At 50.7% G+C, this 13,695-nt stretch overlaps 1 protein-coding gene across 1 annotated transcript in view; it reads left to right on the top strand.

Moving 5' to 3' along the window:
* ADAM12 (ADAM metallopeptidase domain 12) overlaps positions 1-13,695 on the top strand; it is a 307,991-nt gene that overhangs the window by 253,043 nt on the left and 41,253 nt on the right. Inside the window, exons 12-14 of the mRNA XM_031957016.1 lie at positions 1,518-1,695; positions 6,475-6,564; positions 9,205-9,400. Coding sequence (XP_031812876.1) covers positions 1,518-1,695; positions 6,475-6,564; positions 9,205-9,400 — 464 coding nt within the window. The remainder of the gene's footprint in view (positions 1-1,517; positions 1,696-6,474; positions 6,565-9,204; positions 9,401-13,695) is intronic.

Here is a 13,695-nt window from a genome sequence, read left to right as displayed (position 1 = left end):
AATGGATGTGGACCGGTCCATGGGTGGGGAGCGCGGCAGCTCTGCCCCGTGCTCGCCGATAGCCGGGGCCCGGCCCCCCGTTCTTCCTCCGGCCCCTCCTTGCTGTGTTTTGGCTTGGTCTCGAGCCTAAGCTCCCAAGCTGTGGAGCCCCACTCTCGCCCATTCTCCTGGAGGAGGGAGCGGCTTCCCAGAAACCCCCCATTTGAGCCCAGCTCTGACAAGCTCGGGCTGCTCCCAGCCCCTCTCCTGGCTGCCTCCCTTCCAATCAGAAGCGAGGCCTGAGGATAATTCCCAGGGACTTCTGCAAGGCCGATAACGCCAGAATTCTCCTGTCAAGGAGATAAATTGGCTTAGGCTGATTCATCCCCACAGCAGAGCAGGGAATTCACCATAGGCCCCTGCACCAAAGGCCTTTTCTGTGCAGATTTGTCCAGGTTAAGGCCACCTCTAATCACTTTTGGCTCCACAATTCTGAGACTAGACTAGGAAGCCAAGAGGGCCTGGACAGGAGGCAGCCGTCATGGGGACACAGTGTCTTCTGGACGGCCCAGCCATCTGTCCCACGTCCTCCCCGGCCGTCTGTCCCACCGTCCTCCCCGGCCGTCTGTCCCACCGTCCTCCCCGGCCCTCCTGCTCAACCTGCCCTTCTGGTCATCCCTGCCCATTCCATTAGCCGGAGAGGCGAGTATTTGTGAGGGGGGGCCCAGGGGCCGTTGGGTCCGGACTTTGGGAATAAAGGCCCTCTGCTCAGCGTCCTGGAAGCCGCGTTCTCCAGCAAGGGCGGGGGCAGGGAACATCCCGCAGTGCCGGGGCCTGGTCTTTCCTTCTGAATAATCTCCTGCATCTCATTTCGGGGAGATATCAGGCTGTTATTGCTCTGCATCAGCTTAACTCACTGCAGGCTCGGTGTGTCCGAGAGCACGGATTAAAAGTGTAAAAAGGCGTTTTGTAAGGACCGAGTCCAAACTTTGTAAGGAGCAAGTCAAAATGTTGTAAGGAATTAAGGCTTGTCTTTTAGAACTGTTAACGGCAAAAGTGCGTGAAGGCAAACTTTCTGTCATGGGCAGCTACGTTGTCTAAGGCCCTATTTCTCTGCCTCTCCCTGTCTCTGTCTCTGTCTGTGTATGGTGTCTGTCTGTCTCTGTCTGTCTGTCTCTGTCTCTGTCTCTGTGTATGGTGTCTGTATATGTCTCTCTATGTACATGTGTCTGTCTGCATCTTTCTACCTCTGTCTCCATGGGTATGTGTGTCTGCTTTTGCTTTTTTTTTCTCTTCTCTTCCTTCATCTCTTCCTCTTTCCTTCTCCCTCTTCTCTCTGTCTCTGCCTGTTCCCCTCTCTCTTTTTCTCTTCTCTTCCCTCAGTGCCGCCCGCCCGCCGGCCCCCCACTCCCCCCGGCACGCTGCCTCCCTTCCCGCCGCAGAGGCCGAGGCTCGGGGTTGCTGGGTGGGAGCGGGAAGCCCCCATGGGCCGGGCCCGGCGCTCCCGCGGACTCAGCCTCTCTTCCTTCCTTCCCCAGCTACCCGTTCCCGGTGATGTTCAGCAGCTGCAGCCGCAGGGACGTGGAGACCAGCCTGGAGAAGGGGATGGGCATGTGCCTCTTCAACCTGCCCGACATCAAGGAAGCCTTCGGGGGCCAGAAGTGCGGCAACGGCTACGTGGAAGAAGGCGAGGAGTGTGACTGTGGGGAGCCAGACGTAAGCCCCCTCCCCAGCTCCGTCCCAGCAGCACCCTTAAGTGCCACCAGGCGCATCTGGGGGGGCCCCGGCGTTCCGTGGCCCCCCGGCGTTCCGTGGCCCCCGGCCTGGCGTGACCCCTGGTCTGGTGGGGCCCCCGGCCTGGCGTGGCCTCCCCATGGTATGGCCTGTGGCGTGGCCCCTACACAGTGACAGGAGGCCCCGGAGCTGCGCCCTCTGCCGGCGCCCCTCAGAGCAGGGAAAGGGCCGGGAAGGAGCAGCCAACAAAATGTTGGGGCCGTGCTTGTGCCCAGGGGGCGCTGAATAAGTGAAGGGCCCCCGGAGCTCACCCCATCCTTACAGGGAAGCCAGTGGGAGGCCTCGGGAGGGCAGCCGAGCTGTAACTAGGCAGGGCCCTCGGGGCTTCATCCCAGGGGGCCAACATTGAAACCCGCAGGAGAAAGGAGGAGTCCCTGGCTGGGGGCAATGTCCAAGCCAAAAGTGAGAGATTGAGAACTAGGGCTTGGGCTGGCCCCGGGGGAGGGGCCCCCCTCCCTCCTGTTAGTGATGAAGGACCCTCTTTGTTGAAGAGGCCCGTGTTGTGGGCAGGAGGAGGCAGCAAACAGTCGGGAGGGCACTGAGCTGCAGGCTTGGGGCAGAGCGAGCCCCAGGAGGCACGTGGCTCCCTCCCGGGGAGCAGCGAATGGCGGGGGCTTTGGGCAGGAGCCTCCCGAGGGCCGAGGCAGGGCCGTCCCCGCCTGCCCGGCTCCTCTGGGCACCCCGGCCTCCACCTGCCTCCAACAGGGGCTTCTGCAGCCCCGGGGCCCTCAGGCTGGGGACGGAGTTAGCTGATGCCCCCCCCCAGGGTCCGGACGGCGGCTCCTCCATCTTAGAGATCTCTGAGACAGAAAAGGAAATGACAAAGTCCTCAGAAAAAGAAGGCTGCTTCCCTTGAGACAGAAAAGGGGGTTAAAGTAGAGGAGCTGTGCTTCTTCTCTCAGCGGGGAACTGGCTTCCCCCCAAGACTGGATAAGCCAGTGAATGCACAAGCACTTATTATGCGCCAACTGTATGCAACAGCAGGGAACACAAGGGCAGCCCATGAAACAGCCCCCGCCCTCAGCAAGCTCGGGTCTAATGAGGGAGACAACCTGTGCATTTACATGTGGGGGGGGGGCGATGCTGCCGCTGGCCAGCACTGACCAGCCCTTCCTCTCACAGCAGTTCTGGTAACTTGGTGTCCCCATTTGACAGATGGGGAGAGTGAGGCACAGAAGGGGGTCCTGAGTCACACAATAGCAAAGTAGTGGAGCTGATCCTCCAAGCTGGGGCCTTTTTATTGTCCTGGGCATTGCCTGGGGCCACTGCAATGCTCAGTGACTTATCTAGGGTCACACAGCCAGTCTGGAGCCAAAGCAGGATTTGAACCCAGGCCTTTCTCATTGGTTCTGCCATTCTGTCTCCATAATGATTAATGGGAGGATGTGTCTGGGGAAGAGGGTGTGGAGGGTCCCTGCCCTCAGATGCTTCAGACACAGTCTCAAAGGGTCCCATCCCCAGAGACCCCTCCCCAGGCCTCTTACAGGCTCGTGGGCAGATGTAGCCAACACCCCCAGGTTGCTGACCCACCAGACCTCAGTTTCCTCAAATGTAGAATGAGGAGGTTGGGCCAAAGGGCTCTGGCTTCCCTTCAGACCCTGAGTCTTTGAGTCTGAGCATTGATCTGGGAGTGACGGGAGCTGAAGGGGAATTCTGTTGGAGCCGCCAGATCCCTGGGGAGCCAGGCAGGTGCTCAGACGCTCTGCTTCCTGTTCTTACTATTCCAGTCTGCTGCCTTTGCCTGAGAGGAAATGGAGCCTCCTTTCTTTATCTTCTCCCTCCCTCCCTGGCTCCTTCCCTCCTTTCCTCCTTCTCTTCCTCCTTCCTTCTTTCCTCCTTCCCTCCCTCCTTCCCTCCTTCTTTCCTCCTTCCCTCCCTCTTTCCTTCTTTCCTCCTTCCCTCCTTCTTTCCTTCCTCTCTCCTTCCTTCCACCCTTCCTTCTCTCCTTCTTCCCTCCTTCCCTCCTTCCTTCTTTCCACTTTCCTTCCTTCTTCCCTCCTTCCCTCCCTCCTTCCTTTCCCCTGTTTCTCGGGGCTCTCTGGCTTGTTTATGGTGCACTGTGAGACCTGGCGGGACCTGATGGTGCAGAAGCGATTCTAACAACAGCATGAAAGAAACTCCTTGGAAGACAAGCACAAGAAAACTTTTTAAATAACACTCGAGTTTGCAAAGCGGAAATCCCTCTGAGTGTTCTTTAATGACTTGAAAACAACCCAAATTAATTTAACAGATCCATATTTCTCAGGAGGTCTCCTGTTAACTTGCAGTCGTTTCTCTTTGATTTAAGCCCCATGTAATGGTTTATTAAACTAAATTAATATAACTCGCGACTCCTCACAGGGAAGCGTCTGTCGTCCCGGCCCGGCCCCTCGCCTTGCAGCGGCTCTTGTTCCTCTCTCCCACCTCGGGCTGTTCTGGGACTTGTGTCCGGCCCTCCCCTGGACCCTTCTGTCCCACCTGTCTAGCAAGGGAGTCCCTAGATATTTTGCCTTGGGAGGGAGCTCCTGCTGATCCACTCAGAGACATAGCCCAGCCAAGGGTAGAACTCTGTACTACCATGTGCGGACCAAGGAGGCTGGACTGGACCTCGGGGGTCCTGGGTTTGAATCTCAGTCTGCCCTGCACTTCTCTGTGGGCACCTTACCAGCCACTGCTGCTCCCTCAGTTTCCTCATCTCTAAAATGAGGAGCCTTGGAGGCACTTTCCCGTTCTCAATCTACAAGCCTATGAATCTGCCTCCAATCCTTTTGAAGAAGAAATAATCTCCACTGATTTTGGAAGCTTAACAACAGCAACAACAAGAAGGACAATAATAACAATAACAATAATAAGCCTCTTTACCACCAAAATCACAGGTCCGGGCCCAAAATAGATGAATCAGTGTTCTTTTTTACACTGCATTAAAGCTAGCAGAGCACTATACGTGCATTATCTCACTGGATCCTCTGTGACAAAGATGTGATTATTGTTCCCATTTTTCAGTAAACTAACATTTGGAGGGGCAAAGTGATTTGTCAGGAATACCCCAGCTTAATTTGAATGTATATATCCTGTGCTTTGTGCCCCGTGCCAGGCCGCCTGTTCCAAGGCCTTTGCCAATATGATTTCACTCCATCCCCACAACTACCCAGTGAAATAAGTATTCTAGGCATTAGAATCCCCGTTTCTGCAGAAAAAGAAACTGAGTCAGAGGCAAAGAGAGTTACCCAGTGTGCAACGCTGGCAATTACCTGAGGCAAGGTTCCATCCCTCTTTGTGACTCTGGGGCAGATACTCTACTCATTAGGCCACGCTGCCCCTGGGTGCAGCCATTATCAGAAGCCTGCCCTGCCGGGAGAAAAGGAGAAGGAGCGCAGACCATTTTGGCCTCTCTGATCATTCTTTCTCCGTGAAGTTTTAGTATTCGCTAATCTGGGGGAGCTGCGCCATAAGGTGCTCAGAATTAAATCTCTTGCTTCATAAACGTAGAATGAAAACGGACACGGGGTCCAGTGAGCCAACACGCTACCGTCTCCCCATACGTACCCAAAGTTGGGTCAACCCAAAGAACTGCACTGCAGCTCACTGCAGGCTCGCCGGGTCCTGGGAGCAGCTGGTGACGACTTGCCAATGTCTTTTCCATCCTCTTATCTGATCCTTACTTTTCCCTTTATGTGACTGAGCACTCTCTAAATGAAAGCCGCCATTCCCAGAAGCTCCCCTTGCTCGATCTCCTGCTTACGGGGTCAGGGTCTAGGAGGAGGGCTGGGATCCTTAGTGAAAGGTCTTTGATGGACCCAAAGCAACAGTAGCTAATTTAGGGAAAGAAGGCCGCGATGTCTCTTTAGTGGGGTGACTCCATGATCAGCAGGGCCACGTTGCTATAATCCCGCAGGACTGACAGACATTTTTGTTCAGGGTTGAGGAGGATGGGATGGGATGGGAGGGTCCCCCTGGGCTGAGTCAAACCCGGTACCTCTGCAGGACTGTAACAGGCCCCAACTCTGCAAACAGGGGAGCCTTAAAGCATCCCAGGTTTCTGCCCTTGGAGCTGGTATAGAGATAGTGAAAAGAGTGTGTATACACACACAAAGACACAGACACACACACAATCACACACACTCACACCCACAACAACACACACACACTCACAATCACACACATTCACTTACACACACACACACTCACACTCACAACAACACATACACTCACAATCACACACATTCACTTATACACACACATACACTCACAAAACACACATACACTCACAATCACACACATTCACTTACACACACACTCACACTCACAACAACACACACATACATTCACAATCACACGCATTCACTTGCACACCATTCACAATCACACACACACTCACACTTACACACACTCACACACACTCCCCCACACACTCTGCTTGGCTGAGCCTCCAGGCACTGGGCGCTGCCCTGCCGCTGAGGTGGAGGGCCTGGTTCTCGCCAGTCTGCCCTGGTGACGGCGCCCTCCCTTTTCTCACCCTTCCTGGCTCGTTAACCTCCTTTACCCTCAGGATTGTGGAAGTAATGCCTGTACAGTCTGAGTGATGGCCTGTGTTCGGGCCCCTACAAAGGGAGACCCCCAGGGTAGAGCTGTGAGTCGGTCCCCCCACGGGAAGAAATGACGATGGAAGCCCCCCTCCGTTTCTCTCTCCATTCACTTGTTCCTGTTTTGGGGGGTCTGCAGGAGTGCACCAACCCGTGCTGCAACGCTACCACCTGCACTTTGAAGCCAGAGGCCGTGTGCGCCCACGGACTGTGCTGTGAAAACTGCCAGGTAGGACCCGGGGCAGGGACCGGCTCAGGGCTGCGGGTGGGCAGGCAGGGGGCTGGGCAGGAGGGGGCTGGGCAGGCAGGGGGCTGGGCAGGCAGGGGGCTGGGCAGGAGGGGGCTGGGCAGGCTCGGTCAGGGCTTCTCGTTAGGAATGGGAACAGGGGCCTGGTCTTTCTATGATGCTCCCAGCTTTCCAGAGGGCCTTTGGTTCAACCTTCCTGGGACATCAGGTGTCATTAGCTGTTAAGTTGTAACCAGTCTTGGGGACCCTATGGAGACCCCACCTCATTCTCCTCCTCCCGTTTCAGATAGAGAAACTGGGGCCAGGAGAGGAAAAGTCACTTGCCTGTGGCCACACTAATGCTATAATCAAGCATTTCTCCCCATTGAGTTTGTAGACAATTTGGGTCCCAAGGCCCGGATCCTTTGCGACATTTCACCTCTGGCTCTCTTTGGCACAAAGGACCTCTTGGCTGATGTTGTACCCCCTGCACAACCAGTAGAGTTTCCCCCTCTTCTTTAACCTTTTGCCTTTCACTCATTGGAAAAAAGTGCCCAACAAAGAGCAGGAAGATAATGAGCGCATTTCTAGAGTTGAATCTATTTGCTTTGTCAAGGAAGGCATCAGCCTTGGGATTAGGGTTCAGATTAAAAATAGCATTTTGGGTTTATATCTGAAATGCAACAAAGGACTAAGCTGTTGGTTCTTTGGAACCAAAGAATATATATAAAGTATATACAAAGGGCCTACTATGCACCAGGCACCACGCTAAGAGCTGAGGATACAAAGAAAGGCAAAAATAGTCCCTGCTCTGCAGGAGTTGAAAAGCTAACGAAGAAGAGTACATAAAAACAACTAAGTGCAAGCGAGATGTCAACAGGATAGATTGAAAAAAATTGAAATCCTACATCAAGAGCCAGAAGGGGCCCTAGAAATTGTCTAGTCCTTACCTGCCATCTGGAGGATGGGGGAAGGAGGGGAAAAGTTGAGACAGAAGGTTTGCAAGGGTCAGTGTTGAAAAATTACCCATGCATATGTTTTGTATATAAAAAGCTACAATTAAAAAAAGAAAGAAAGAAATTGCCTAGTCCAACCATTCCAAGTTTCATTTGAGGAAAACTCCCATAGACCACAAGTCGTAGAGCTTGGGCTCCAGCCTGGGGTGTTCTTCCATGTGCTTTCCCCTACCCCCTGGTTACCTGCATGCACATCAGCAGAAAGGAGGAGCCGCCTAATTAGACCTTTTTAAAAAATATATTTTGATTTTACTTTCAAATGTCTTCCATGATTTCTGGGGAGGAGTGGAGTTAAAAGGAGACAGACTTTCTCTTGGTATCCTCCAAGTATTTACTAATTGCTGGTGGGAGAAGAATGTCCAGAAGCATCCTGGGTAGGAGGGAAGAACCAGCCCGAGGTTGTTGGTGAGCACTGATGCATCAGAGATCTTGCAGATCTGAGTATTTCTCGTAATGATGCCAGCCCCAGACCAGCCACACTCTCCTCTCCTGCACAGCTTGGGTCCACAACCCCCGGCAGATCTGCCGCCGGCTTTGGCCAGCGTGCTGGGAGGCCTTCATCTAGCAAGGGATGTTGGGGGCTTTTAGTTAACTGGAGTCTGTGCACGTTAAACTGTTGCTTCACATGTGGTTACTGCGCCAGATTTCCTGATGGACGCCATCTTTGAAAAGTTGCCCTTAGTTACTTTGCCCAACTTTATGCCAATCAATTTGACAACCTAAGTGAAATGGAGGGATGCCTCCCAAAATATAGGCTGCCCAGATTAACAGAGGAGGAAACAAGTTACTTAAACAGTCCCATCTTAGAAAAAGAAATAGAACAAGCTATTAACCAACTCCCTAAGAAAAAGTCCCCAGGACCAGAGGGATTCACATGTGAATTCTACCAAACATCATAGAACAATTAATTCTGATGCTATAGAAACTAATTGGAAAAATACCAAATGAAGGAGTCCTGCCAAACTCCTTCTATGACACAGACATGGAACTGATCCCAAACCAGGCAGGAGAAAACAGAAAGTGGGCCCTTTAGTAGCAGAAGTAGGTCTGCTCTGGCCCGTTTGTGATCTGGACATGAGCTTGTCCGGCCACTGCAGCAGGAATCAGACAAATGAGCCGCTGTGCACACCCTGGGTCCCTTTGCTCCCAGGCTCTCGAAGCCCTAAAGCACCACAGGACACTGAGGTTGCTGCATGGTGGTGCCCACTGCGTCCGCTGCGGGGAGGGAGACACCTGCGTCCCCTGCTGAAAAGCCCAAGTCAAAAACCCACTGGGGGACAGCTCAGTGCAAAAACATACAAAGTGGGGCTTGTGCAATGCTCCCTCGGCCTCCAGGAAAGCATCCGTTCTTAAAAGCCGGATTCTCCCCCAGTGTCCCCTCGAATGAAGTGGCGGCAGGTGAACGGATCCTGATGTCAGCTCCTCTTGCTACCTGGGGCCTTGGTGGCTGGGGACCCCCCGGCCGGGATCAGCCCAGTGCTCATTTCCCTCTCTCCGGCCAGGGCCAAAGGGCCCGACCCCGCACTTTTTGGGGGAAACGTTGAGAGGGCTCCGCAGTGTCTCTCCCCAGGAACGCTGGTGGGAAGCCCTCTCCCCTAATCCCTTTGCGCCCCTTTTCTCCTTCTAGCTGAAGGCGGCTGGGACAGCCTGCAGAGCCTCCAGCAACTCCTGCGACCTGCCCGAGTTCTGCACCGGAGCCCACCCCCACTGCCCGGCCAACGTGTACTTGCATGACGGGCACCGGTGCCACCGGGTGGACGGCTACTGTTACAATGGCATCTGCCAGACCCACGAGCAGCAGTGTGTCACTCTCTGGGGGCCAGGTAAGGGGCCGAGGGGCCCGGGGAGCCAGGGGCCGGTTCTGAGGGCGCTCTCCGGTGTCTGGGCAGATGGCGCTGAAAGGGGCTGCTCCTGCTCTGAGGAAGGGAGAACATCTTCCTGGCGGTCCCTTGGCAGGGGGAAGGTGGGGGGTAGGCCCTGCCCCTGTCCAGCAGGGCCAGCCAATCCCTCCCCGCAGCTAGAGGGCAGTCATGGCAGTGTATGTGTGTGTGTGTGTGTGTATGTGTGTGTGTCCTTAGCATAAAGTTCTACAGCTGGGAGTGGGGGGGCAGCTGCCTCTGACAAAGTCACCTGGGAAAGAACACAAAGGAGCATGGGACTTCCAGAAAGAGCGTGTGCTGATGACCAGGAGGGGTCCCCGGTGTGTGGTGGAAGTTTGGGTTCCCAGGGGCCAACATGCAGAGGACAGGCCTTCTAATTGGGGGGGGGGGGCTCCTTGTGCAAAGGCGTGGTGGTGGGAGATGCAAATGTGCGCCCAAGAAACAGCTGTGATGTTACATCATCAAGGACATGAGAGTCCTGCCTGTTAGGCTTACTACATCAGGAAAGAAAGAAAGAAAGAAAGAAAGAAAGAAAGAAAGAAAGAAAGAATGAAAGAAAGAAAAGGAAGGAAGGAAGGAAGGAAGGAAGGAAGGAAGGAAGGAAGGAAGGAAGGAAGGAAGAAAGAAAGAAAGAAAGAAAGAAAGAAAGAAAGAAAGAAAGAAAGAAAGAAACAAACAAACAAACAAACAAGTCTCTATCACAGATCCCTGAACTCCATGAGTTAAACCTTAACCTAATTTGTTTCTTAAGAGTTTCACTCCACCCTATCTCCTAATCCCGTTTCCTTTGCCTGATGTGACAGATTGCTTTTTTCTGCACTGGGTCCCTGTTGTGGATCAGAGCTGACTTCAGCTTTTGGCTGCCCCCTCCAGTGGGTGGATCAGCATCCCTAGCTCCTCAGCTACCTCCTGGGCGGTCTGCTCTGCCCAGCCCTGACCGACCGGTCTTGGGCTCAGAGCAGCAAGAGGGGACAAAGGCAAATTTAAATTTATTAGAGCTTTGGGTTTTTTCCTGAGGATTCTTGCACAGAATGAGGTGGTGATTAAAGCATCACTTTGGGTTTAAAATCTCCTGGGTGACATGTGGGGACCCAATTTTCTTGGGGCTGCCCTCGACCCTTTCAGATTACTGAAGCCTTTCAGATACTGACCTTGAAACTTTGAAGTTACCTCTGTGAGAAGAAAGAACTCTGGGAAGACGTAATAACAACAAAAAAGAGGAAACTGGCCTGGCGGAGGAAGAGCCTCCTTGGAGCCAAGGAGGCCTGGGCACCCCAAAAGCATTCTAGCTTTGGGACAGTGAGCAAGACTCTGTTTACGGTCATAGCTGGACATTATGTCCTGTTCTCCTCAACGTTGTTAACTTTGGATAAGTCCTGGGCAAATCTTAAAGCCAGACAGAGATGAGAGAGAGAGCAAGACAGATGGATAGATGTGGCAGAGAGAGCCAGGAAGATAGATGTGAGAGGGAGAGAGAACAAGACATCTGTGTAAGGGGCAGACAGATGTGGTAGCAATAGCAAGACAGATTGTAAAAAGCGGACAGATAACCCAAGTGCCAGGGTCCTGGGCCACAGTCCCCGGCCCACCTTGCACAGCCCCAGCCTCCGCCAGGTCTCCTGGTCGCGCTGCCAGGAATTCCCTCCCAGATGCTCCTTTTAGCGCTGAGGACACAGTCACTGATCCAGAGCAGGTCTTTGCTGAGGGAGGGGTGGATTCTCCCAGGGGGCTCAGCTGCCCCTTTCCGGGCCTTGCCAGGCTCAGTGACAGGATGGACATTCCATCCTCCCTCGTCCTCCCACTCTGCCTGGCAGAGCCTTTGTTCTGCTCCGTTCTCATCTTGAACCAGAATCACCCCAAGAGTCACCAGCGAGGCCCGAGGCCTTCTTGCCAAAGGCTTTTACCCTGACCTCGAGGCCTTTGCTGCTCCCCCAGCTACTGGAGCCCCACATCCTCCTCCAGCCTTCATTGCCTTGGATTTATTTTGTACTCATATTGTGTGGGGGACGATGGAGGCTGATTGATTTACTTGACATCCCCCTAAAGCAAATGAAAACACGACCCCCAGAGCCTCCAGGGTCTGAGACAAAAGGTGGGAAAGTTCTTGGATAAGGACTAAGAACCATGTTAGATAGACTGAGGACACTCAGCATCCCAGAAGTCCTCAGTAAGTGATCAGACTGAACCAAATCCCATTCACTTGGAGCAAGCGCCACGGAGGAGAAAAGGGTGGCCAGAGACAGGAAACATGGCGGATGGCCATTGGCTCCCCAGGCATCTCAGAGCTGAAGACTCAGTATAGAAAGTCCCCCAAAGGTCAGATTTCCCCCAATTTCTCCCTGCCTCTCTCTCCACAGACATGATCTAAATGTTCCCAGAAAACCAAACTTTTCCTCCACTACAAAGAGGTCAGATGTTAACCAGAGAGAAAGAGAGAAATGCAAAGTTTGAAAGAGTCCCACCTCTATCTAAACATCAGGAACATTCTGAAGTAAGGGCTCAAAATTCATAGTGAACAACTAGCAATTATATAGAGTGCTAAATACTCTACATAGATGATCTTAAAAACCCATATGTTTAGGAAGACTAATTTTTCTTTATTTTAAAATTTAAATAGAAAAATATGAAATTTTTTTAAAAACAGAAAAAGAAATTGCCATGCATACAGCAGAACATATGAGAGGATTCAAAATATGTAACAATAAATTTCCATTTCAAGAAAACATATATGACAATAAAACACATTAGATTCAGAACCGTCCATCTTTTCTTTGCTCCCTTGTAGGGTTTTTGTTGTTGTTGTTCTCCATTGTGCACTTTTTACTTTATTCTTTTTTCCCTTTTCATCTCTCTTACCTCCCAAGCAGGCTACAAACAAGCACATATATAAAGATATATACATATATACACACACACGCACATATACATATATACCTATACACATATAAATGCATACATCTCTACACATTAGCTATTATTTCTTATTCTTGATCACTTTTCAACTTCTGCCTGCTAACTTTTCTGCTATTATTTAGCTATTACCCCACCCAAGAATCCCTCCCTTATCCTCTGCCCCAATCCTCCTCCTTTGTTATCCCTTTGCCATTAATCTAAATACCTTATCCCATTCATATTAATTTAGACATCCTTCTATCCCCCCCCCCCCCGCCTTATTCTATTTCCTCCACCTCTTCTTTATAAATTTTAGAGGGTACTATACCTTTCTCAGTATCATACACATACCTGCATGTATGTATGTATGTGTTGGCCCCTCTTCAACTCATTCCCAATGTAAGTAGGACTTCAGAACTATTAGCCCTTTTCCTACTCTTGTGTCTCACTTATATGGTATAATTACTGTTTTTCCCTTTTTCTACAGGGTTTGCTTTTTATAACTCAGCTCTATCCCAATCTTTCTCTTGGACTATCCAATTACTAATAACAGTCTTAGAGAGATAATTAACTTTCCTTGTATGAAACATAACAGTTTGTTTTTATTGAGTTCCTTGAAATCTGACTTTGATACTGGTCCTTACATGTTAAATTTTCTATCAGGTTTAGGCTTGTTTGCAACAAACTCCTAAAACTCTCTCCGTTCACTGAATGTCCATTTTTTTCACTGAATATTATATTTAATTTTGCTGGATATAAAATTTTAGTCGCAACCCAGTTATTTTGATTGTCAGTATATAATATTCCAGGATTTATGGTCTTTTATTGTAGTTGGTAATAAATCTTGTGTTACTCTAATTGTAGCTCCAGCATATTTGAATTTTTGTTATTGTTGCTGTTGTTGGTTGCAAAATTTTTTCTTTGGGGGATTCATAATTTAGCAATGCTGCTCTTACATGTTTTTATTGTAAGATCTCTTTCAGGTGGTGATTGGTAGATTTCTTTTCAATTTCTACTTTCCACTCTTATTCTATCACTTCAGGACAATTTTCTTGGATTATTTCTAGGATTTTTATATCTAGATTCTTTTTTTGATCATAGCTTTCATGGAAGTATGCTTATTCTTATGTTTTCTCTTCTTGATCTGTTCTCAGGATGTATTTTTTTCTTATGTCTTTTCTATTTTTTTAATTCTTTTGTTATTTCTTCACTGGCTTCCCCTTACCCAATTCTAGTTTTCCTTTTTTATAAGTTTTATTTTTTAAAATAATAGCTTTTTATTTTCAAAATATATGCAAAGGTAGCTTTCAACATTCACCCTTGCAAAATCTTGTGTTCCAAATCTT

This window comes from Sarcophilus harrisii, chromosome 2 (assembly GCF_902635505.1).
Source record: "Sarcophilus harrisii chromosome 2, mSarHar1.11, whole genome shotgun sequence".
NCBI classification, from domain to species: Eukaryota; Metazoa; Chordata; class Mammalia; order Dasyuromorphia; family Dasyuridae; genus Sarcophilus; species Sarcophilus harrisii.
The sequence above is the reverse complement of the archived record's forward strand: the minus strand, read 5'-3'. Positions and strand labels throughout refer to the sequence as shown.